At 43.4% G+C, this 22,707-nt stretch overlaps 1 protein-coding gene across 4 annotated transcripts in view; it reads left to right on the top strand.

Moving 5' to 3' along the window:
- ITPR2 (inositol 1,4,5-trisphosphate receptor type 2) overlaps positions 1-22,707 on the top strand; it is a 400,740-nt gene that overhangs the window by 18,379 nt on the left and 359,654 nt on the right. For all 4 annotated transcript variants that reach the window (XM_040987441.1, XM_040987440.1, XM_040987442.1 and 1 more), the window contains exon 2: positions 19,108-19,178. In XM_040987441.1, coding sequence (XP_040843375.1) covers positions 19,108-19,178 — 71 coding nt within the window. The remainder of the gene's footprint in view (positions 1-19,107; positions 19,179-22,707) is intronic.

The following is a 22,707-nucleotide window of genomic DNA, read 5'->3' as shown; positions in this document are numbered from 1 at the left end:
AGATGTTTTTTGCATAATAAAATCAAGCAGTCCTGAAAACAAGCGCTGAATCACACTGCACTTTTTATTACCAAAGCTTTCTGAATTTCTGTACTTCCTGTACAGTAGTGATACAAAAAAAAAAAAAAGCGGCATTAGCTTCACAACTCAGCATTTTCTTGATTCTTATTTTGTTTATATTAACAGAAGGGACATTTATAACTTATTTTAGTAACTTACAGCCTTAAATGTTTTGTGTTAACCCGACCCTCCAGCTGTCATCTCAACTCCAAAGATAAACCATGATATTTGGGTGGGGGGTGTTGGATCATTGAGGTATCTTACCTTGTCTGTATTGCTTTTTTTTTTTTTTGACTCACATCATAAGATACGGGAAGAGACATGATTTTAAACTTTGTGGTGGAAAACCAAAGCCAGATAGATACAGCTAGCTGCTTCTTCAGTGTTCAGTAAATATGACCGAACACCGAGCACAGACACATGTCTGAATCAAGATATCTTTACATCAAAGAAAATGTACTATTATGTGAAGGAGCTCCAGCTTTCCTCATCCTGTCCTCTCTGTCCCTGTTTTTGTTTTTTAAATGCTAAGTCTCTTTAAGAGAACTTGGGCTCCCTAGCAACACTTGAGGCATGGCTTGAAAGGCTCACACCAGGAACTGGCCCTGGGACAGTCTGGGTTGGTCTGGTTGCTGGAGTTCAGATTTCAGAGTTGGGCTGGTTGCTTCTGATTGCTGTGCGAGGAGGGGGTGAATGTCAAGGGTGCTGTGCTGAGTAGAAGGGGTGGACTCAAGAAACATGGCGAGTGACTCCTTCACGGCTTTTAAAAAATTTACAAAGTAAGGATAATTCAGTGCCGTAAAAAATTGAATAAACAGGTAACTGAAGAGATGCCATTTCACTAATGCAACATGGAAACATAGGACACTGTTTTTAAAAAGCTGTAATTAGGCCGGCATTGGTTAGAGTTGTGAAGATGCTGCTTGTGATGCCTGCATCTCAAGTTCAAGTCTTGGCTGCTACATTTCTGATCCATCTTCCTGATAATGCACCTGCTGTGAGGCAATCAGGTGCTCAAGTGCCTGAGCTTTTGGTTCACAGGTTGCAGTGGGTTTAGCAATGACTATTAAGGGCTTATGGGCAGGGGACCAGGAGATAGGTGGTTTCTGTCGGCCTGTCTCTATTTTTCAAATGCTCTGAGGATTTTGGGTGATCATTTACATAGGGGCTTGGCCACAAAACTACATTGAAAGTAACCAAGAAAAGCAGCGGGGTGGTTTTTTGGGTCATTTCTGTCTTTATCCAGAGTGAACCTTGGAATTGTGTGCCTTTCCTAGACCTTGTGCAGACAGGACAAAAACAAAGTCCAGGAGAGGTCAGGAAGGTGGCTTGTTGTTTATCACTAAGCAGAAAACCAGCTTTCCTGGCGGGAGATCCCACTGTCTTGCATGGATGAGGCCATTCAGTGGTAAAGCAATGGTGGAAGATCATTTGTCTCCTGTTGCGTGTCTTTTCCCTTGTAGTTTGTAATCATGAGTTGTGTTATGACTTCATGTGCAAAGCTTTAAAAAACAAAAACAAAACCACGCAAGGAGAGCAGAAATCTGTATTGGCCTCTATTTTCCCCTTGCAGCATGTCCGAGGGAATAAAGTAGTGATGGGAGGTCTGTCCTTCTCATGATGAGGAGGTTGGTTGGAGATCATCAGGTCTGCAGGACTGTTGAGGCATAAGTTATTACAGGAGTCTGCCAAATTTAAGCTAAGTGCTAAGGGGAAAGAAAGCAAAGCATTTAGTTAGCTATTGATAGCAGTGTTTGTAAGCTGGCCTTTCAAAACTAGATTTTTTTAAAAGTGGAGATAATCCTTATTAATTATTTAAAAAGAATTAAACCATTTGTGGGCCACACGTAGCATCATGGGTGGTGACCCTGTGTGATGTAGGGAAGAGGTTCTGTGCTGCTGCTTCTCTTTTTTTAAAGTCTTTTTCTCGGTACAGCTCTTAATTAAAATGCTAAGACCAAACACGCTCTCTTGAGCTTCGCGGTGGCTCCGTGCAGCAGGTTGTCAGCTGTCAGTTTTGTTTCTACAGTAAAAAGGGAATCACCTCATGAGAGCAGCATTTCCGTGACATGCCTGCCAAAGAGTGTGTGTCATCTTTGAACATAGCTCTGCATTGTTAAGAAACTTGGGCTTCCATTGGAGCCTCAAGAACATTTTGGCCCAAATGTATGCTTTTGGCCTGCTTTTCTTAATCTTTCCTATGGTCATCCAACACTTTGAGACTCTGAGAAAATGTACCTTGCAACTTCCTATAAACAGGTATAGTGCATGATTTTACATTTGTCTGAAGATCTTTAGGACTCCCTCACATTGTCTATGCCTTGGATCCAAGCTTGGGAGCTCCTCTCCTAATATGTGTGTATGGCTCTTATATTTAAGTGGAAAATTTGTCAGTTCAGTGGAACCACTGATTGGACAGGAGCAGACCATTCAGCTATTTTACTTGATCATTGAGTTAATTGATTATGAAATTTGGGACTGACCCCTCCATGCTTGCTTCACCTGCCTGTGAGGTTGCTAGGTGGTTTAAGATTCATCAAGGGTATGCTTGTCTCATTGTTACACTGATAAACCTTAAGAACATGGCTTCCTAACCTGGAGTTGAACTCTCTGGCCAGCGTTGCTGGTGCACTGAGGATGGTTTGAATGCATTTAAATCTTTCCCATATGTGGCATAGTAGGTGAAGCCATTCTTTCCCACACCAACATCAGGGTATTAACTCTGTTCCTGGGTGCTCTGCTTTGGATCCAGCTTCTGCTGATGGGCCTGAGTGGGCAGCAGAAGGTGGCTCACGTGCCGTGCTGCCTACCTGGCAGACCCAGATGGAATTCCTGGCTACTGGTCCAGACTTGAGTTGTGTAGCTAGGTAGGGGAGTAAAACTGTGGATGAAGATCTTTGTTTCTCTATCTCCCATTCACTGGTTCACTTCCCAGATGCTTAATGATAGTTGGAGCTGGGCCAGGCCAAAGTGGGGAGCCAGGAATTCCATCTGGTTCTCCCACTTGGGTAGCAGAAACTCGGGTACTGTGCTATAGTGTGCTGCCTGCCCCTGCCCCCGTTCCCCCACCTTCTCCCCCCCGCCTCCCGGTACGTTAGTAGGAAGGTGAATCAGAAACAGAGGAATGCCTTGACCCCAGGCACTTGGATATGGGATGTCGGTATTCCGAGCAGTAGCTCAACCCACCACCTCTCAGAAAGCCTACCTGCTTAAGAAATAGTTGGGTCAGGCCTGGCGGCATGGCCTAGCGGCTAAAGTCCTTGACTTGAACTCGCAAGGATCCCATTTGAGAACTGGTTCTAATCCCAGCAGCCCCACTTCCCATCCAGCTCCCTGCTTGTGGCCTGGGAAAGCAGCCGAGAATGGCCCAAAACCTTGGGACCCTGCACCTGCATGGGGTACCCAGAAGAAGCTCCAGAATCCTGGCTTCAGATTGGCTCAGCTATAGCTATTGCAGCCACTTGGGGAGTGAGGTGTCAGATAGAAGATCTTCTCTGTCTCCCCTTCTCTGTGTATATTTGACTTTCCAATAAAAATAAAAAAAATTTTAAGGAAATAATTGGGTCAGTTAAGATATTTGCAGGGACTAGTTAGCATGCTATTTAAAGCAAAGTAATCGGAAGTTTCTGTCTGGCTCCCCAAGGACCCACAATGAACAGGAAGCTGTCACTTCCTTGTGCTGTGCTAACTTTCGAACCCTGAATCTTTGTTAGGTTAGTGAAGATGTCATGTTTAGTAACTAAATGGGAACTCACTTGGAATATTTCCAAGTGTTGATTTTTATTATTTTTGGGTGCTGTGTAGGTTGCAGGATTGGGTTGGCATCTGTGAAATCAGCATGCTGTAGGTTGTCAGTGGTATTTAATGATGGACGAGTGAATGTGTGTTTGTGTGCAACTGTTTGCTAAGAGCAGCAGGTACTACAGTCACTTGCTATTTTTCAAGGCTTGTTTTGTGTGACGTCTTATGCTTATGAAAGTCATATTTGAATAACATTTATTTTCCATCACAGTGTTGATCACACTCAGATTTGCTGAATTAAATAAGCAAATATTCGGTGTTTACTCTGTGCCAGTCACAGACTAGCTTTTTTTTTTTTTAAAGCTCTGGGATACTTAAAATGCATTTTGTTTGTAGCATGTACTATTTTGCTATGCAAAATTACTCCCCAAAACCAATATGTTTTCTCTTAAAGAACTATTTCCACATCTCTTGAGTTTTTTCTTATTTTCTCTCATTACTTAAGGTTTCGGTGATTTGTGGGACGTACGTTTATGAACCCTTATATTTCTTACTAGGATTGCTGTGCTAGTTTCTGAGGTGTTCTCCCATTTCTTTATAATACATTTACTATTTATGGTTAAGGCATATAAGTGTGGGATAGGTGTAGATAGCAAAAAGGTTACTATAAAGAAACATATTAACATATCCATTGTCTGGACCCTGCGCAGTGGTCTAGTGGCTAAAGTCCTTGCCTTGCATGCACCAGGATCCCATGTGGACGCAAGTTCTAAACCTGGCAGTCCAGCTTCCCATTCAGCTCCCTGCTTGTGGCCTGGGAAAGCAGTGGAGGATGCCCAAAGCCATGGGACGCTGCATCCACGTGGGAAACCCGGAAGAAGCTCCTGGCTTTGGATTGGCTCAGCTCTGGCCATTGCGGTCACTTGGGGAGTGGTTCTGTGGACAGGAGATCTTTGTCTCTGCTCCTCTCTGTATGTCTGACTTTTTAACAAGAATAAATAAATCTTTAAAAAAAAAAAACACATTCATTGTCTCACACAGTTACTCCTCCTTTGTGTGTGTGTATGTGTGTGGCCAGAGTAGCTACGGTTGCTCACTTAGTATGAATCCCCACAGCAGTGCACTTTTAGGACCTGCAGGTCTCGTGCTGTACACACTCCTTGTTCCCATCAGTCTGCTCTGCATTCCACAGCTGGAAGGATGAGAACAAGCCACAGCACTCGGACCTTGGAGCCTCCTGGTGACTTCTGGAGGCTTGCACTCTTTGGTGGGTCCAACCTGCTTTCTCAGGGCACAGCTTCTCATTTGCCACCCTTTATTATTTTGGTTTTCTTCGAGCTCCCTTGCTGCGGGCAGCTGCGCTGGCTATTCCCTGTGCCTGGAGATCGGTGCTCCTGGATATTTCCCTAACCTGTTCCAAGGCAGTCCCTGGCTTTGTTCCTTTTTTTTTGCTTGAGCAATTATCCCCTAGTGTGCTGTGTAATGTAAGGATTTGCAGTGTTCATTGTTATTTTTATCCTTCTGTGCACTGTGACAGTACTGATGTTCCAAGCACCCAGTAGTTGTTGGTAAATAGTTGAATAAATGAATTTCTCTGTGCAGAGATTCAAATTCGTGTTTTTTTTCCCCCCTGGACTGATTACCTTGCTAATACACATCTGCCAACAATTAAATATGAGTAGCAAATAACTATGATGAAATGATGATAGCTCATTGTTTTTAGCTACTTAGTTTTTGGTGGACATATTCTAATTAATAAGGCTCATGATGGTGATAGTGATGGCTGATTTTTATTGAAAATAGCTAAGCATTTTGCATTATCGAATCAGTTAATTTAAAAATCAGTCCTATGAGGTTTGTTTTGTCACACCAATTTTGTAGTTAATCTGGAGAAAAAACTCTCCCAACACCACACAGTTTGCTATGGAATAAAAACAATTGTGATATTAGAACCTTGAAAAGATAAAAATAGGTTGCTAATTTCATGTTACTCTGTTTTCTGTCACATTTTATTGGAGGCCAATATGTCGTTCAGGAACTTTTGTTTGTGGCATATCCTCACTGTAGGAGGATTAGAAATTAGAGACTTAAAAAAAAAAAGATTTATTTATTTTTATTGGAAAGACAGATCCACAGAGAGGAGAGGCTGGGAGAAAGATCCTCTGTCTGCTTGTTCACTCCCCAGGCAGCTGCAATTGAGTGGATCTGAAGCCAGTAGCCAGGAGTTTACTCCTGGTCCCAAGGCTTTGGTTCATCCGCCATTGCTTTCCCAGGCCACTAGCGGGGAACTGGATGGGAAATGGGGCAGCCGAGACATGAGCATGCAAGACGAGGACTCTAGCCACTAGGCTGCCGTGCCAGACCCAAGGTTAGAGCTAATTTAGAGGTATATTCATTTGAAATGATACGTAGATGTGCTGTTCTTTTCTGGCTTTCTGAGCAGGAGAAATTGAGACACGTAGGAACTAGCTTAATTCAGTGCTCATGTGCGTAACTCTTTGCAGCCATCCTGCTTTTCTGCTTTTCTTGCTTTTCCTTTGGCTCTGCTCTCAGTTGGTTCTTCTTTCAGAAGTCATGTTGTACAAGTCAGGAGGGAAGGACTCTGCTGTGCAGTTAAAATGCTCCAGAAGAGGCTGTAGCCTTGTTTCAGGCACAATTAGACCCTTACCCACAACACCAGTAGATTTGGGATTATTTTCTTTGAATGCAGCAGTGGTTCCGAAGAGGCTCCTATGCCCACTGACCCCATCGGCACCGATGACATCTGTGACTTTGGAAGGGCACTGCGGTTTTTTAAACCTCTCTGTTCACATTTCAGCAGTTCTAGCTCAGTGTTGGAAGCCGTCCCTCTGGAACGGATTATGTGAGAATGCGAAGTTGTTTTGTTTTTAGCTCTTCCCCTTTTTTGTTGTTTTTAGAAACTTCCCAGCTCCTGATTGATTCAGAAGCTGGAGTTGTCTTCTGGTTGCACTATTGCACTTTGATGCCTTCCAGCTCTGTGGAAACCCGAGATGTGTCGCGGCTGCCAGGACTGTGGGAATTGGTCTGAAGTTGCTAGTGGTTTCTCTGGCCAGGGAACTTCTCTTGCTGTTTTCTACTAGGAGTATTTCTCTCTTATGTCTACCTGGCCCGGAAGTGGCTGGTGATTCCTATCTTTTGGAAGAAGGGAATACCATTAAGGGAACAGGAGGAGGCAGATCCTTCCAGCCACAGACTCATCACTAAGTGTGATGTACTTTCAAGAGCTGCAAAGAAAGGCATGCCTTTGCGTAGTTAATGTTCTGTCTTGCTTTGGAGCTGTATTATTCTGGGAGGCCTCTCTTCATCAACCACTTCTGTGGGTTATAATTAAACACTACTGTATGGTTTGCCAAACGAATGAATCAAGAGGAGCAGTTGGGTCAGTCCTACGTCCTTGCTTCGTCTCTCCTCCTGTGGTCCTTCTGCTCAGCCATCACCAGCCAGGTTTGTCTTTGTTGGGGTATTTTTTTTTCTGTGCTTTGTGATCCGTGATCCTTTATTCACGAGTTACTTTCTGTGCACACAGAAAATGCTAGTCTCAACACTAGATGTGGAGGGCGTATTACAACGCTTGATCTTAGTCCGAAGACTGAGAAGCGATGGAGGATTTAATAAAAATGCAGACATATGACTGCTGGTCCTCGAGGCTTGTGGTTTATGGAGGCAGAGTACGACCAGGCAGTGGCAGGTAAGGTGTGAATCATAGGAAATGCTGAGTCCCTGGGGGGATGTCTGAGGGTGGGGTTTTATCTAATGTGAATGTGGTGTGAACAGGGTACAGTATTTTTTTTTTTTAAATATTACTTATTTGCTTGAAAGCAAAAAGAGAAAAAGACTAGTTTTCCATCTGACAGATCACTCCCCAAATGGCCACAGTGGCTGGAGCTGGGCCGGGCTAAAAGCAAGGGGCTTCATCCAGATATCCAGTGTGGTGCAGGGACTTCTTCTGCGCCTCTTGCAGGTGCATTAATGGGGAGCTGTATCCGAAGTGGAGCAGTTGGGACTCTAATCAACTCCCATTTGGAAAGCTGGAGTTCTAGGTGGTGGCCTAGTCTGTGCCACAGTGCTGGTACCTTCCTTGTCATTTCATATATTTTTTTTTGGTAATTATTTTATTTTGATAATCTTTACATAGTTGATTAGGGCACAAAGAGTCAAGGGCTACAGGAAAGTGACTAAGACCATTGTTTCCACATTTATATTATTACTATTTTTTCTGTGTCTTGGGTAGGGAGAGAGACAAAAGGAAAAACCCCACCCAGCCTCCCACCCATCACAGGTCCCCAATGTGGGGCATGCTCCGAGTGTCCTGCTCGAGAGATTTTGATAGCTCAGCAGTTCTGAATTCCAAGCACAATGAAATCTCTCCAGAATCTACTGGCTGATATAGTTCACCTTAGAGTCTCCGTTTGCCCAGATTTTCACTGCCAACACGTGGCTGGGGTAGTTGATTGATTTGTTCTGTCCTCTGCCCTCTGTTGTGGTACCAGGTGTCCTCTTCAGGTTCTGCTGGACTGCCATATTCTCCATGTGCACCTGGATATGCTGTCTACTGCTCTGTCTGGGCCAGTTGGGAGGCTCAGCTTTGACACTTGCACTCCATGGTCAGACCATGGAACCTGCACTTCTCTTCATTTTGATTCTGAGATCAGCAGTTCAGTTGGAGGAATCTCCAAAAAACTTCATCTGAGGTGGTACCTGACATGATACTTGTGTGTTCATGCCAGTACAGGGTCTGACACAGTCCATCGCCCCGATCAGCTTATGGACATGCTGATAGTTGCAATTGCTGGATCAGTTCTGTTTCCAGCCCTGTCTTCCATATGAATTACTGAGTGTTGCAGTCCAGCCTGATTCTGCCCAGCACACACTTGACCCTTGCACAAACCAATGGGAGCTACAGCCTAGTCGGAGCAACGCGCAATAACTCTCACCAGGCCCGCCCCCTGCCCCTTTTCCTGTGCTTGCCAGTACTTACGACACGCTGGTTCACAAGCTGGTGCCTTCCTTGTCATTTCATAATTTTTAAAATATATTTTGAGACTGTTACATAGAAATTTAGGATTTTTTTCTCTCTCAGAGAACTGAAGCACTTTTCATTATGTAATAGTTTTCCTTATCGTAAGTAAAGCTTTGTTGTCCTAAAAAACTTCTTTTCTGATATTATCACGGCTATCACACCATTCTTTTTAATTTTTATTGTTTATTTTTATTTGATGGCAGACTATAGAAAGAAAAGGAGAGATAGAGAAAGAGGTCTTCCCGTTTACTGGTTCACAGTGAAGTGACTGTGATGGCTGAAGTTGGACCAAAGACTAGAGCCAGGAGAAGGGTCTGAAGCCCTGAGCTTTTTTCCATTGCTTTCCCAGGTCATTAGCAGGGAGCTGGATTGGAAGTGGAGTAGTTGGGACACGAACTGGTGTCCAAATGGGATATTGGCACCATAGGCTGAGGGAGGCTTAAAATGACATAGTAGGTGTCATGGCATGTGCCCCACACCTTTGTTTTGATTAATACTCTTCTGATATGTTTTTTCTGTCCTTGTATTTAGTATGACTGTTGCAAATAACATATGGCAAGAATTGTCATCTAATTGAAATTTTTTAAAAGATTTATTTATTTTTATTGAAAAGTCAGGTATACAGAGAGGAGGAGAGACAGAGAGCAAGATTTTCTGTCCGACGCCTCACTACCCAAGTGGCTGCTATGGCCAGAATTGAGCCTATCCAAAGCTAGGAGCCTGGAACCCAGAGCCTCTCCCAGGTCTCCCATGTGGGTGCAGGGTCCCAAGGCTTTTGGCTGTCTTTGCTTTCCCAGGCCACAATAGGGAGCTGGATGGGAAGCAGGGCGGCCAGGATTAGAACTTGCGCCCATATGGGATCCTGGCACATGCATGGCAAGTACTTTAGCCACGAGGCTACTGCATCGGCCTTAATTGAAAATCTTTTATTTCATAATTAGAAAAATTGATTTTATGACGCATATTATGGGGAGAGACCTGAATACACATTTTTTGTTTTTATTTTGTTTTTAAAGGTGTATTTATTTATTTTGAAATAGTTACAGGGTTGGGAGGGAGCTGGAAGAGGAAGAGAAAGAAAGAGAGAGATACTGATCTTCCGTTCACTGGAAGATCACTCCTCAGATAACCACAACAGCCAGTGGGAGACTGGGCTGACTCTGAAGCCAGGAGATTCTTCTGTGTCTTTTCATGGGTGACAGGGGCCCACACACTTGAGTCATCTTGTGATGCTTTCCGAGGCCATCGGCAGGGAGCTAGATGAGAAGTGAAGTAACTGGGACATGAACCACGCCCACGTGGGGTACCAGCATCACAGAGGTTTACCAGCTACACCACAACGCTGCCTTACGAATAGACATTGTTTCAAAAGAAGACATACAAATAGCCAATAGGTGTTTAAAAAGATGCTTAATAGCACTGATCCTCAGGGAAATGCTAAGTCAAACTTTTATAAAATATAACTCTACACCTGTTGGAGTGGTTTTATAAAGAACACAAGTGGTGAGAGGTGTTCATGAAGGCAGGTAGGTGTTCATAAAGCAGGTGAAGATCTACTTTAAACTTTGTTGTTGTTGTCAGTGCTGCTGTTATGAAAAGCAGCAGGCAGTTCCTTAGAAAATGACAAAATGTAACCTCCTGGTGATAGAGATCCCGTTTGTGTGTGTATGCATGGGAAATGCCTCGGGTTGAAGAGATGCCTGTATCCTGTGTTCGTCGCACATTAATAGCAGTAGCCAAGACGTGGAAACGACTGAAGTGGCTGTTGACATCATTTTACACTTGATGTAAAGACCATCTCTCACCCCACCCTACCTCAAGTCTTACACAGACACACATGCTCATGTTGCCCACAATCACATGGTAGAATACTACATGGTGTTAAAAAAAAAGAGAGAAGGGGGCCCGGTGTGGCAGCCTAGCTGCTGGGGTCCTCGTTTTGCACACGCCTGGACTCCATGTGGGTGCTGGTTCATATCCCAGTGGCCCTGCTTCCCATCCGGCTCCCTGCTTGTGGCCCTGGAGGCCAGGCAAGGACATCCTAAGGCCTTGTGGTCCTGTACCCACGCGGGAGGTCAGGAGGAGGCTCCTGGCTCCTGCATTTGTATCCTGCTGGTACTGTGTCAAAACGCTGACCCTGTGGGCGCACAGGGACCAGAGTCGTTCCCAGGGACCTTTGAGACTATTGGGTGGGAGTTGCTGGTTGACTGGTCCGCCGTTTCAGCTGGTCGGATAGGTAAGTTCTGGAGATGTGGTGTATAGAGCAGGGGCTGTAGTTAGCAATAATATGTACGTGAACATTGCTAAGAGAGTAGGTTTTAAGTGTTATACCCCACCCATAAAATGCTGACTGTGCGAGGTGAAAGCTGTGTTACGTAGCTTAATTATCTCATGATAGATGCACAGGTCAGAACGTCCCATTGTATACTCTGTACAGTTTTTGGTCGAATTTGCTTTCATAGAGCTGATATGGGGAAGAATGCACGCTCAGCACATTAGTGAGTGTGATACTTCCCCTCGTCCCTGTACATTTTGGAGGCGTAGAACTGTTTAGCTCTGATTATTCTCTTTCTAATTACACACTGCTGTTACTGTCACTCTCTCGAACCCAGGTTCATCATTAGTGTTGTATGGTGTCAGTGTTTGTTTAGATTAATTCATATATAATTCATTTTTTAAAATACTGATTCTTCTTACATCTCGAATTTTTCTAGTAAGGTAATTTTCCTTCTACTTGAAATATAGACTATAAAAGCTTTTTTTTTTTTTTTAAATAAGGTCTATTAGCAGTAAATTCTTAGTTCCTGCTCACCTGTAAGCACATTCTTTTTATCCTTGTTAAAAGTTAGTGTTGCTGAGTGCAGTTTCAGCGTGACAGCTAAATCTTCCCAGCCTTGGAAGAGATGATTCACTGTCTATTAGCTTTTGTTTAAGATTCTCAGAAGTTTGCTTCCATCTAATTACTTCACAGTGCCTGCTTGCCTCGAGTGTCTTTAGAAGACTTCTTTTGTCTTTGCCGTTCTGTGGATTTCTTCGGTGAGTCTAGGTTTTTCTCTAAATATGTCTGTTTATTGCACTATGTTACATTTTCTGCTTCTGTGAATTTTTTGCTTTCTTTAGCTTTGCGAATTCTAAGTTGCTGTCTTTTCATACATTGTCTGTCTTCCATCCTCCCTGCTCTCCTTCTGGGGTGCTAATTATGTGCATGTGGTAATACGCATATCCTGCACTGTATGCTGCTTTCATTTTTTTTTTTTTTTAAGATTTATTTATTCTGTTGGAAAGGCAGATATACAGAGAGGAGGAGAGACAGAGAGGAAGATCTTCCGTCCGATGATTCACTCCCCAAGTGACTGCAACGGCCAATGCTGCACGATCCGTAGCTAGGAGCCAGGAGCTCTTCCGGGTCTCCCATGCGGGTGCAGGCCACAAGCAGGGAGCTGGATGGGAAGTGGAGCTGCCGGCACTAGAACCGGCACCCGTATGGTATGCAGGCATGTTCAAAGCGAGGGCCTTAACCACTACGCTATCGCGCCGGGCCCTGCTGCTTTAATTTTTTTCTATCCTGTGCTTCATGCTGAGTAATTGTTTGAGACCTCTCATCCGGGTTATCAGCTAGTTGTGTCTGGTTCTGTTTTATACTCACCTACTTATTTAACAGTAAACTTTCATTTTAGAAATTCATGCTCAAATGTGACCATTAATAAATATTTACTTTTTATTTCAAAGGCAGAATTATAGAGAGAGAAGAAAACAAATAGAGATTCTATATATTGGTTCACTCCCCAAATAGCCACAATGGCTGGACCTTGGCTGATCTGAAGCCAGGAGCCAAAAGCTTCTTTCAAGTCTCCCACATGGATGCAGTGCACCAAGGAATTGGGCCATCCTCTACTGATTTCCCAGACATAGCAAGGAGCTGGATTGAAAACGGCATGGCTGGAACTCAACCCAGTGCCCATATGGGATGCGAGTGCTGTGGGATGAGCCATTGCTGGCTCCCAAATCTGGCTGTTTTTGATGTTTTTCCCTCTTAAAAAACATTCAGCTGCAAAAAACCAAAAAACCAAAAAAACCCCCAAAAAACCCAAACAAAAACAAACAAACAAACAAAAAAACCCATTCAGCTGATTCAGCTGCTAGGCCTCTGCGCTGGGCCCTAATATCTTAACATTTGATAATAGTAAGTTTCCATGTTTTAGTCGAGTAGTTGCTGTTTTACTGACTCATGTAGAAAGGCTTATTTTATTATCAGTAATTTAAAAATATCTGGTCTCATATTTCTTTGAATTGAATCTTGATAAATGAATACACAAAGAACATTTCTCTCCCCATGTAGTCCCACTGTCTTGCACGCACATGCTAACATGTGCCACACTCACACGGTTGAATACTATGCAGTGTTAAAAAAAGGGAAGGATATGCCTTTTGTAATACTAGTGGTGAACCCGAGGACATAGTGCTAAGTGAAATAAGCCAGACAAAGAAGAAGAGTGTAAACAACCAAGTGAACAGAATGTAAGGAACAAGTGTGAGTGGGTGCTGGGGAGTGACTGAGATGAGCCTGTCATCGGGGTGGAAGGTCGGGGTCCGTTCTTAGGAGCAGAGGGTGGCTACAAGTGAGTTCCCTCTTGTAATGGCCCTTCCGTGGAGCACCTACATACTCATCCCAGTCAGGTGGGAAGAGCTCGGGCGGCAGTGATGTCTGCTAGCAGTACACGTCTGGGCCCAAACTGTGCCTAGTGTATCGGTTTTGGCTGCACGGTTCGTTTGGCAGCTGTCTGGTTAGACACTGAAGTGGTACGATGAGCTCAGCCACCACTACGTGCCTGATCTCACCTGCTGCAGACACCCATTCGCAAGCACACCTGACGATGCTTTGGTTTATTCTCAGAGTGGTCCTGGATAGGCTGGCACATACCACTTCCTATGTGGACTTATACGCTGGGACTTGGTTCAGAGAGGTTGAAGAGGTCAAGTGGATGGGGTCAAGGGAAGGAAGTTATTCTCTGGAAAGCAAAGGGTTCAGAAGAAAGACTCAGGATTTTTTCTTTTGTCTTTTTTTCCTTCTCTTTGGGGTGGGAGGAGAGGCTAGATTATGACCGAAGCTTTCCAAAGCATGCGCATGTTTCTCTTCAAAAGGTTGCATGTAATTTTAAGCTTTTTTTTTTTCTTAAATTCTTCAGTTTCATCAGTACTCATATTCTGAAAATAATTGCTTCTTTCTGTGATTGATAGAATGATTAATCTGCAGTAGTCAGCATTCTCTTTGTGGTCCACATGAGATCCTTCTTTAAAAAAAAAAAGGGAATTGATAGTTAAGTTATTTGTTCTGAATAACTGATCGAAAATTTAATACGTGGGGTTCCCATGCACGTCAACGTTTGGTATTCATACTGTGATTTAAATGTGGATATAGAGCCCCGCATGAAATGAAACATAATTTTACTGATTAGCTAAAAATGCTTGTCTTCATAAAAATATTGCAATGAGATACATCTAAGATGATGATGTTAACTTTCATGTTTTCAAATTTAAAAATTTACAACTTCACATACAATTAAATGTGAATTTAACTGTTTTCCATCGCAACAAGCGAAATACGAGAACAACCCTGACAGGATTTGGTATATTGGCTCTGCTGGCATTTACAAATGAGAAAACGTTTGGACAGAAAGTTTTGCAATGAAATTGCTTCCCTCTGCATGATTTGAGTTCTTTAAATAATTTAAACTGAGATTTACAGGATCAGTCTGATAAAAATTATGGAAGTATACATTTGTGAAAGCTAGTATTTCCTGGTGGGTTACTCTGTAGTAACCTACAGTAGTAAAATTAATTGCCCTACAAACATGACTAGACAGCTTAGGAGCTGACTTTCTATCCTAGTGGCTAGAGTTTGGCTCAGTAGAAAGGAGTGTCCGTAGTACTCAGTCAGCATTTTTAAGTTTTTGGAGTATTGCGTTCTACTAAGACTCCATTGAAATGAAGCACTTAATTTAGATTGCATGTTCATCACCTGGATATCTGAGATTTGGAATATCCCAAAGCTTTTTGAACACCGCGATAACTCCCCGATTAGAAAATTCCACACCTGAACTTTTGTGGCCTGCTGTGGTAAAACACAGGTACCGTAAAAATCTTGTGTGAAATCACCTCCAGGCCGCCTATGTAAGGAATGTTTGAAAGATAAATACATTTGTGTTTGGACTTGGATCTCATCCCCAAGACATCTTACTGTGTTTTTACAAATCTAAAAAACACTAACCAGAAATCTAAAAGTAACTAGAAAAACCAAACCCAACACCTGAGGCACTTGTGGTCTCATGCATTTCAAATAAGCCGGTGCTTACCCTGCGGTGTGTGTTGTTGTTTTTTTTTCCCCCTCAGAATGATAAAATAGTGTCTGTTAAGGAATAAATCCTGAATCCTGAACTGTTCTGTCTGCAATGGATAAAATATGCTGAATGTCAATGTTTTTGCTATTGAAGGATACTTTCACAAATAAACTTTTTTAAGATTTATTTTTACTGGGGCCCAGCTCGGTGGCGCAGTGGTTAAGGTCCTCGCCTTGCACGCCCAGGATCCCATATGGGCGCTGGTTCTATCCCGGCAGCCCTGCTTCCCTTCCAGCTCCCTGCCTGTGGCCCGGGAAAGCAGTCAAGGACGGCCCAAGGCTTTGGGACCCTGCACCCGCGTGGGAGACCCGGAAGAAGCTCCTGGCTTCGGATCGGCATAGCATTGGCCGTTGCGCTCACTTGGGGAGTGAATCATTGGACGGAAGATCTTCCTCTCTGTCTCTCCTCTCTGTATATCCGCCTTTCCAATAAAAAAGTAGTAAAAATAAATCTTAAAAAAAAAAAGATTTATTTTTACTGTAAAGGCAGAGAGAAAGACAGAGAGAAAGATCGTCCATCTGCTTGTTCACTGCCCAAGTGGCTACATTGGCTGAAGCTGAGCCAATCTGAAGCCAGGAACCAGGGACTTCCTCTTGGTCTCCTGCATGAATGCAGCAGGGTTCCAAGACTTTGGACCATTCTTCTCTGCTTTCCCAGGCCACAAGCAGGGAGCTGAATGAGAAGCAGAGCAGTCGGGAATGAACAGGCACCCGTATGGGATACTGGCTCTTGCAAGGTGAAGAGTTAGCCATTAAGCCATCATACCAGGCCCCCATGAGTCAACTCGAATGACGAAGTATAAGTGGACAAGCACAATCCCACAGAAACTAGGGACCTTGTAGGTTTGTAGTTGGCCTGTTTAAGAAATAAATTACAGAGGAATGAGACGACCAGCACAAGCACCATGGGTGGAGATCTGTTGAGGTTGTGAAAGCCACGTTGTTTCCCTTCTGTTCTGGTGCTCTTTGTAAACGAATGGGACTGAACATGGAAGGATGTTGCAGGGCCAGACTGGGCCAGGCCAAAGCTGGGAGGTGGCAGATCCCATGTGGGCGGTAGAAACCCAACCAACTGAGCCATTGGTGCTGCTGCATAGGATGCACGCTGAGCAGAAGTTGGAGCCAGGGGCCAAATCTGGGATTCCAATTCAAGGGCTCCAACCTGAGACTTCTTGGTCTGTTGTCGGGACTGCCCTGACAGCACTTTTAAAGGCAACCAATTCCATCATGTTCATGAACCTCTCTACTGTCTTAACCCCTTTTCTTACAAATAGCTTTTGATCATGTGATGCCCGAACTCCTATATCTAACAGATTCATTTTATTTAAGCCTGGTTCAGAGCCATTTTGTTATGCGGGCAACTGTATCACTTAATTTTAAGCACCAGGAAAATATTTTACCTGATGTTTAAGGTAGGGATACCACTTCTGGCCCACAGGAAAAACAGATATTAACATATTTTCTCTGTTGTCCTCAGCTCCATTTCAGACACGTTTCCAGTGTGTCTGTACTCTCAGAGGGAGTGTAAATGGTGAATACACTTGCTCTGAAGGTATTCAGGAGGATGCTACTGGGGAGATGATAGAAGCTCCCACAAATCATTAAAATCATGTGTGGCTTTGATACCGTCCAAGTCTTATAATAGCTTTACAGCCCTTGCTCCTTCCTGTTCCTTTTCATCTTCCTTTCTCCCAGTCTCGACAAATTCATTTCTAGTTCTTTAAGTCTACAGTGAATGTCTTTGTGAGTGTTCATAGAAGCTTTATTTACAGGACAGATTCTTAGAATTGAAGTCACTCATTAATGTGCTTTTGTCTGGGCCTTCGGTAGTTGAGGATAGACATGAATGTTTGCATAGGTACCTGTGATATGGTTTATAGCTCTCATTCTCAAATCTGTTCCTTTCGCTGGCTGGCCCATGCCGATGGGACTCAGCGAAATTCGGTGGGGACCTGGACTTCTGTGGGAATGGCAGGCACAAAGAATGAGTAGAATGTTGCTGGCACTTATTATGTAATCTTTATGTGTCCTAAATATGATTTTTCTTATTATTGTGTTTTGAATTCTTAAAATGTCTGAGCTAATTGGGAACTCTGACCTTTCCCTGACATCGCTTTTATCTTAAGTTTTACGTTGTGTTGTTCTCAGGATGGTTTCAGTTTCTTGGGTTCCATGCAAGGGGCTGCTGCTGTTGGACAGTGTGGAGGATTCAGTATACGCTCTCTTGACCCAAAGGATTTCCTGTTTCTAAGAAAACAATTTCTAAACACTCTTAAAAGGAATTTCTTGGCATGCCTGAAAGCTCTTGTAAAACCACATTTTAGTAAACCAGTGTGAATGAAGCATACGTATTTAAAAAAATATCAAAGAGCTGTACTGCTTAAGCAAATTAGCATTTTGTTTTGTGGAAGCTGGATGTCATAGAAAAATCCACAGATTCAGAAAGTGTCTGATTCTGGTAACTGGGTAAAACAGGGACCAAAAGTTTTGTTTCTATTTGGTTCATTATCCTAGTTCAAAGGCTTTAGAAACTGGTGGAGTTGATGTGGGCTATAGAATCTGCTTAACTCAGGTCAAGGTTTTTCTTTTTTTCCTTTCAAATCCAGAAAGTTGTAACCTGAGTCTTTGCTTCTTGTACATTCATTGTGTAGCTAGTTCACATACATTCTCACAGTAACCTGGATATTAACACCGCAATGGCCCGCCCCCTACACTTACAGAGAAGTGAACTTTTAATGAGTCCTAGGTCATTTGGTCTTTGTCTTTGAACAGGATTTATGTCTGCTGTCTTACAGTTCATATATCTAGCCTTTTAACTCTTGAAACTGTCCTAGAAATTGACTTCTAAGTATTTTTGTAGCAGTTAAATATGTCTTGTCACTACAAAGTTACTTTTTGATATTGGTTGAGTGTCAGGTACTCTTCTACAGGTGAGAATACGGTAAGAGGTAAGATAGACCCAACTCCTGGGTTTTATTTAACATATGCAAACACTTATTTTGGGGCCTTCTGAATGCCAGAAACTAGGATATGTCTGTTAAAAAAATACCAGGTCATTTACGAGGGGTGTTTGGCCTCGCTGTAAAGATGCTCAGGTCCTACACTGCTGAGCCGGGGTTTGATTCCCAGCTCGTGTTCTGGCTGCAGCTTTCTGCTCTTGCTGATCCTGGGAGGAACAACAGTGTAGCTCAAGTGCTTGCCCTGATTGTCTCTTAAGTAAAATATGGCAGAGCAGAGTTTGATCGCAGGCCAGAACTCACATCCATTCGCTGTGTAGTCAACCCATAAGCCTGATTTACAAATGACACAGTCCTTGCAACACACGCGCATGTACACACAGAGTCATTGGGAGGGAGGGATTGGAGAGGGGAGAGAGAGAGAGAGAGAGAGAGAGAGAGAGAGGAAAAAGAAGGAAGATAAACACTATCAACAATCTAATTTCTCTTGACATTTTCTGTCTTCCATTCCGTGTGTGTGTGTGTGTGTGTGTGTATCAGGGTGTGTATTAGGTATGGGTGTGTGTATCTTAAACACAGGCAGTGTTTTATTGAGTAGTGTCTCTTTTACAACATATTATAAATGTTTTGCAGGCTAGTACATTTTGTATAATGAAATCTTAAAGAGCTCCATGGTGTTTCATACTTTGTGTTGTGATTTATCTAACTAGTATCCTTCTGTTGTTCAGTTTCTTGAACCTTGCTGTCATGACTATCTCTATAATGAAATCTTTTAACAAATCTGTGACTGAAAATGCCTCCAAGCAAAGAGTGCTATTAGACCACTGTGTCAGTGTTTATGCGCTCTCTGCGTGCATTCTGTGCTGCATGAAGTGACGGTGTTAACAGTGTCCACATATTTTTCCTTCCAGGTTAGTGGATGACAGATGCGTAGTTCACCCAGAGGCCGGGGACCTAGCCAACCCTCCCAAGAAGTTCAGGGGTAAGAAATCAATGTCTTAAAAAATATATATATATATGATTTAAAGGGCAGATGATTATTTTGTGTTTGCTAATAAGCAATGTTAAAGCTTTTTTCAATGTGAAAGTTTCAGATATAAATCTACTGGCAAGTGTTTTTTTTTTTTTTTCTTTTCCATTGTTTTATATACAGAGAGATTGAACAGAAAATTTTGAATTTGTTTTGCTGGACAATAGTATCTGCTGGAAAAAAATCTTGGTAATAAATGTGAAAGGCTGCTGTGTAAGGCAGTAAATGCAGGCAAAGAATATTTATATATTGCTGTGACTGTTACTATTACAAATGTCGGTGTGTCACTGTCAGCTCTGTATCTTTGGAAAAGTTCCAGTAGTGTGACAATGAGGTGTAAAACTTAGCTTTTGAAGTGGCATTTTGAATATAACTAGCAATTATCTTAGAAGTATAAATTTTAGTAGTAGCTTAATCGTCTCAGCTGAGAAATGGGTCAAGGTAGGAAGCTTGAGTTTAACTCTGCTGTTCTAAAAGAAGGATTGGTGGAAGCTCTAGAGAATCAGAAAACTAAAAGCACTTAGGAAGTGCTTGACCAAATTACTGCCGAACTTCATGTGTACATAGAATAATAAGTGTAATTTTCAAGCACCATGCATCTTGAGCGCTCGTAGGCAGGCATTCTCACCATGTAGAAATCAGCTTTCAGAAAGGCTTAAAAAGCTGGTGAGTTGAGAGGGTGCTTCAGGGCCACATCTCCACGTCAGCCTGTGCTGATTCCCATGCTGGGGCTGGGAGCTATGTAGCACTTGGAGTGTTTTACCATGTTTCATGCTCTGTCATTTATGTATGTATACACACCACCCATGTATGTATGTGCATAAAAGAGCTGCTTACATATATATATATACACACATACACAGAATGGTGCATGTATATGTAAAAGAGCTATTATATATACATAATAATAATCTTCATAATGTCTTTTTTCCATAAGTGCAGAGAGGATGAAATACACAAAAAGTCACTTGGATTACATTGATATAACTTAATGCCTTTGGATAAGGGAACCCTGTTTTTCCCCAAATGGAGAAGGCATAAAGCAAACTTTGGAAGGAGAAGCTACCCCTTAGAGACATCCATAAAACTACACAATAAGAACTCCTGTATTCCTGGGCAAGTGAGGCTACCTTACAGTGAACAGTCTGCACGGAGGGTGGGCTCCCCATAAACTGTCACCAGGGACAGCTGGCAGGTGTGCCTGGTAGGCTCTTGCAGTTCACAACACACCTGCCAGAAGCTGTGTAATGAACATGTGTAGAATTATGTGAAAGATGGAAAGGGGGAGGGCAGGAAAAGCCTCAAGGAAGGGCAGGGTATGTGTGAAGGACAGGTGTGTCATGCAAGCGTGAACAAGCAGGTTGGATAAAGATGTGCAATGAGTGCTCTGCAGGCACTCCCCTCCCTTCATCAGCCATTGGAGGAGGCACTCTGAGCTCCAGAGTCGTGATGAGAAGTCCACCAGATCCACAGCTGGGCAATGCTGGCCACAGAAACGATGGAAAAGCAAATTGGAACAGCATATTTCTGTTGTGACAGGAAGGAGCGTGAGAATCACTTCCCATGGAGTCCTTTAAGCACTCCGAAACTCAGGGCGTTTTGTCATTGGTCCATGGTGGTCGAGCTGGGTGGGGATGAGAACAATGCCCAATATAAGAGGCTTTGTGAATCTTGAACTCTGTGCAGGGAATAGATGTTGCAGTGTTCTAAGTCAACATGCAAGTGCTGGGTACCTCAGAAAGGTGTGATATGTTTGTGTTACACTTATTTGACTCCGCTCTTACAGTCTGCCAGGGCAGGATTTTATATTTTATTTTTTCTGTGTTTATCAGGCATTGTATTTCGCCCGTATTAGACATCCCAACAGGTGTTTCAGAAAGTTTTTGGAAACATGGGTTTAAAAAATTAATTTATTTTGGGCCTGGCGCAATAGTCCAGTGGCTAAAGACCTCTCCTTGCATGCCCGGGATCTCATATGGGTGGCGGTTCGTGTTCTAGTTACTCCATTCCCCATCCAGCTCCCTGCTTGTGGCCTGGGAAAGCAGTCGAGGATGGCTTGACCCTGTTCCCGTGTGGGAGACCTGGAAGAAGCTCCTGGCTCCTGGCTTCGGATTGGCACAATTCTGGCAGTGGTGTCCGCTTAGGGAGTAAACTGGCAGACAGAAGATCTTTCTTCTCTGTCTCTCATTCTCTGGGTGAATCTACCTTTCCAGTAAAAATAAATAAATCTTTTTTAAAAAGTTTATTTTGATGAAAAAAATTGAAATTCCTGTATAGGTTTTCCCTAATACTTGTTTTCCCCAAATGTTTTGAAGAGGGCTCATACACATGCATTTTAAAGGGTTTTGTACCTGGATCAACTTACTTTTTAATTACTCATTCCATGAGCTTTTTTTTTTTAAAGGTTTATTTTTATTATTTATTTATTGGAAAGGCAGATATACAGAGAGGAGAGACAGAGAGGAAGATCTTCCGTCCGATGATTCACTCCCCAAGTGAGCGCAACGGCCGATGCTATGCCGATCCAAAGCCAGGAGCCTCTTCTGGGTCTCCCATGCGGGTGCAGGGTCCCAAAGCTTTGGGCTGTCCTCGACTGCTTTCCCGGGCCACAGGCAGGGAGCTGGAAGGGAAGCGGGGCTGCCGGGATTAGAACCGGTGCCCATATGGGATCCCGGGTGTGCAAGGCGAGGGCCTTAACCACTTGCGCCACCGCGCTGGGCCCTCCATGAGCTTTTAAATAGACCCTCATTGTCAGTAGATACTTTTGGATGAGAATGCAAATGATTCCTGGGTTCTTGTGATAAATCTTGATCCCCAGGAATACCTCAGCTTTTACAGCCATGAGCTTGGGCAGCTGATTCCTCTGTGTTTAGAGGGACATTAGTCCTTCAAAGATAAACATTTAGGGTTGTTACTGCCTTTTCTTCCTTCTTAGAAAATGGTTTTCAAGTACAATGATGATTTTAGAGTGTCTGAGGGGACCTATGAGATTCTGTCTGACATACCCAAGACATAGTGATGTGCAAAGACATTGTCGCGTTATTTGCTGGGCACTGATTCAGATCATGAATCACGCTTGCGGGCGCCCAGTCTCTCCGCGGGAACCAGGGCTTTTCCTGTAATCTGAGGCTTTAGGTCATTATCCTGCCTATTTGCTTTCTTTTTCCTTCTCCAGCTTAAGAGGAGCCCATCTATCTTACTCTGGTTCATCACTGGCAACTGAGAGTCCTTGGCACCTAGGACCCGGGCTCCCTTTTAGCTGAAAGCCCCTGAGTCATTGAAACCCATCCTGCTGGAGCCCAGGAGGACAGTTCCCTGGGTGAGGCTCACTCCTGCTTGGGCCTCACATCGCTTAGCAGCCAAGAGCAAGCACCGTTATGCCGTGTGCCCGACCTTCCATGTAACTCGTCCCTTCCTGCTCTGGTCTGAGCCCAGCCTCTGCCTTGGTGGCTTTGCTCTGTGCCCTTTGTGTGGTTTTTCA

Source organism: Ochotona curzoniae, unplaced genomic scaffold (genome assembly GCF_017591425.1).
Source record: "Ochotona curzoniae isolate NIBS_2020 unplaced genomic scaffold, NIBS_Ocur_1.0 contig_4645, whole genome shotgun sequence".
In the NCBI taxonomy this organism is placed as follows: Eukaryota; Metazoa; Chordata; class Mammalia; order Lagomorpha; family Ochotonidae; genus Ochotona; species Ochotona curzoniae.
This window is presented reverse-complemented; position numbering and strand designations above follow the sequence as displayed.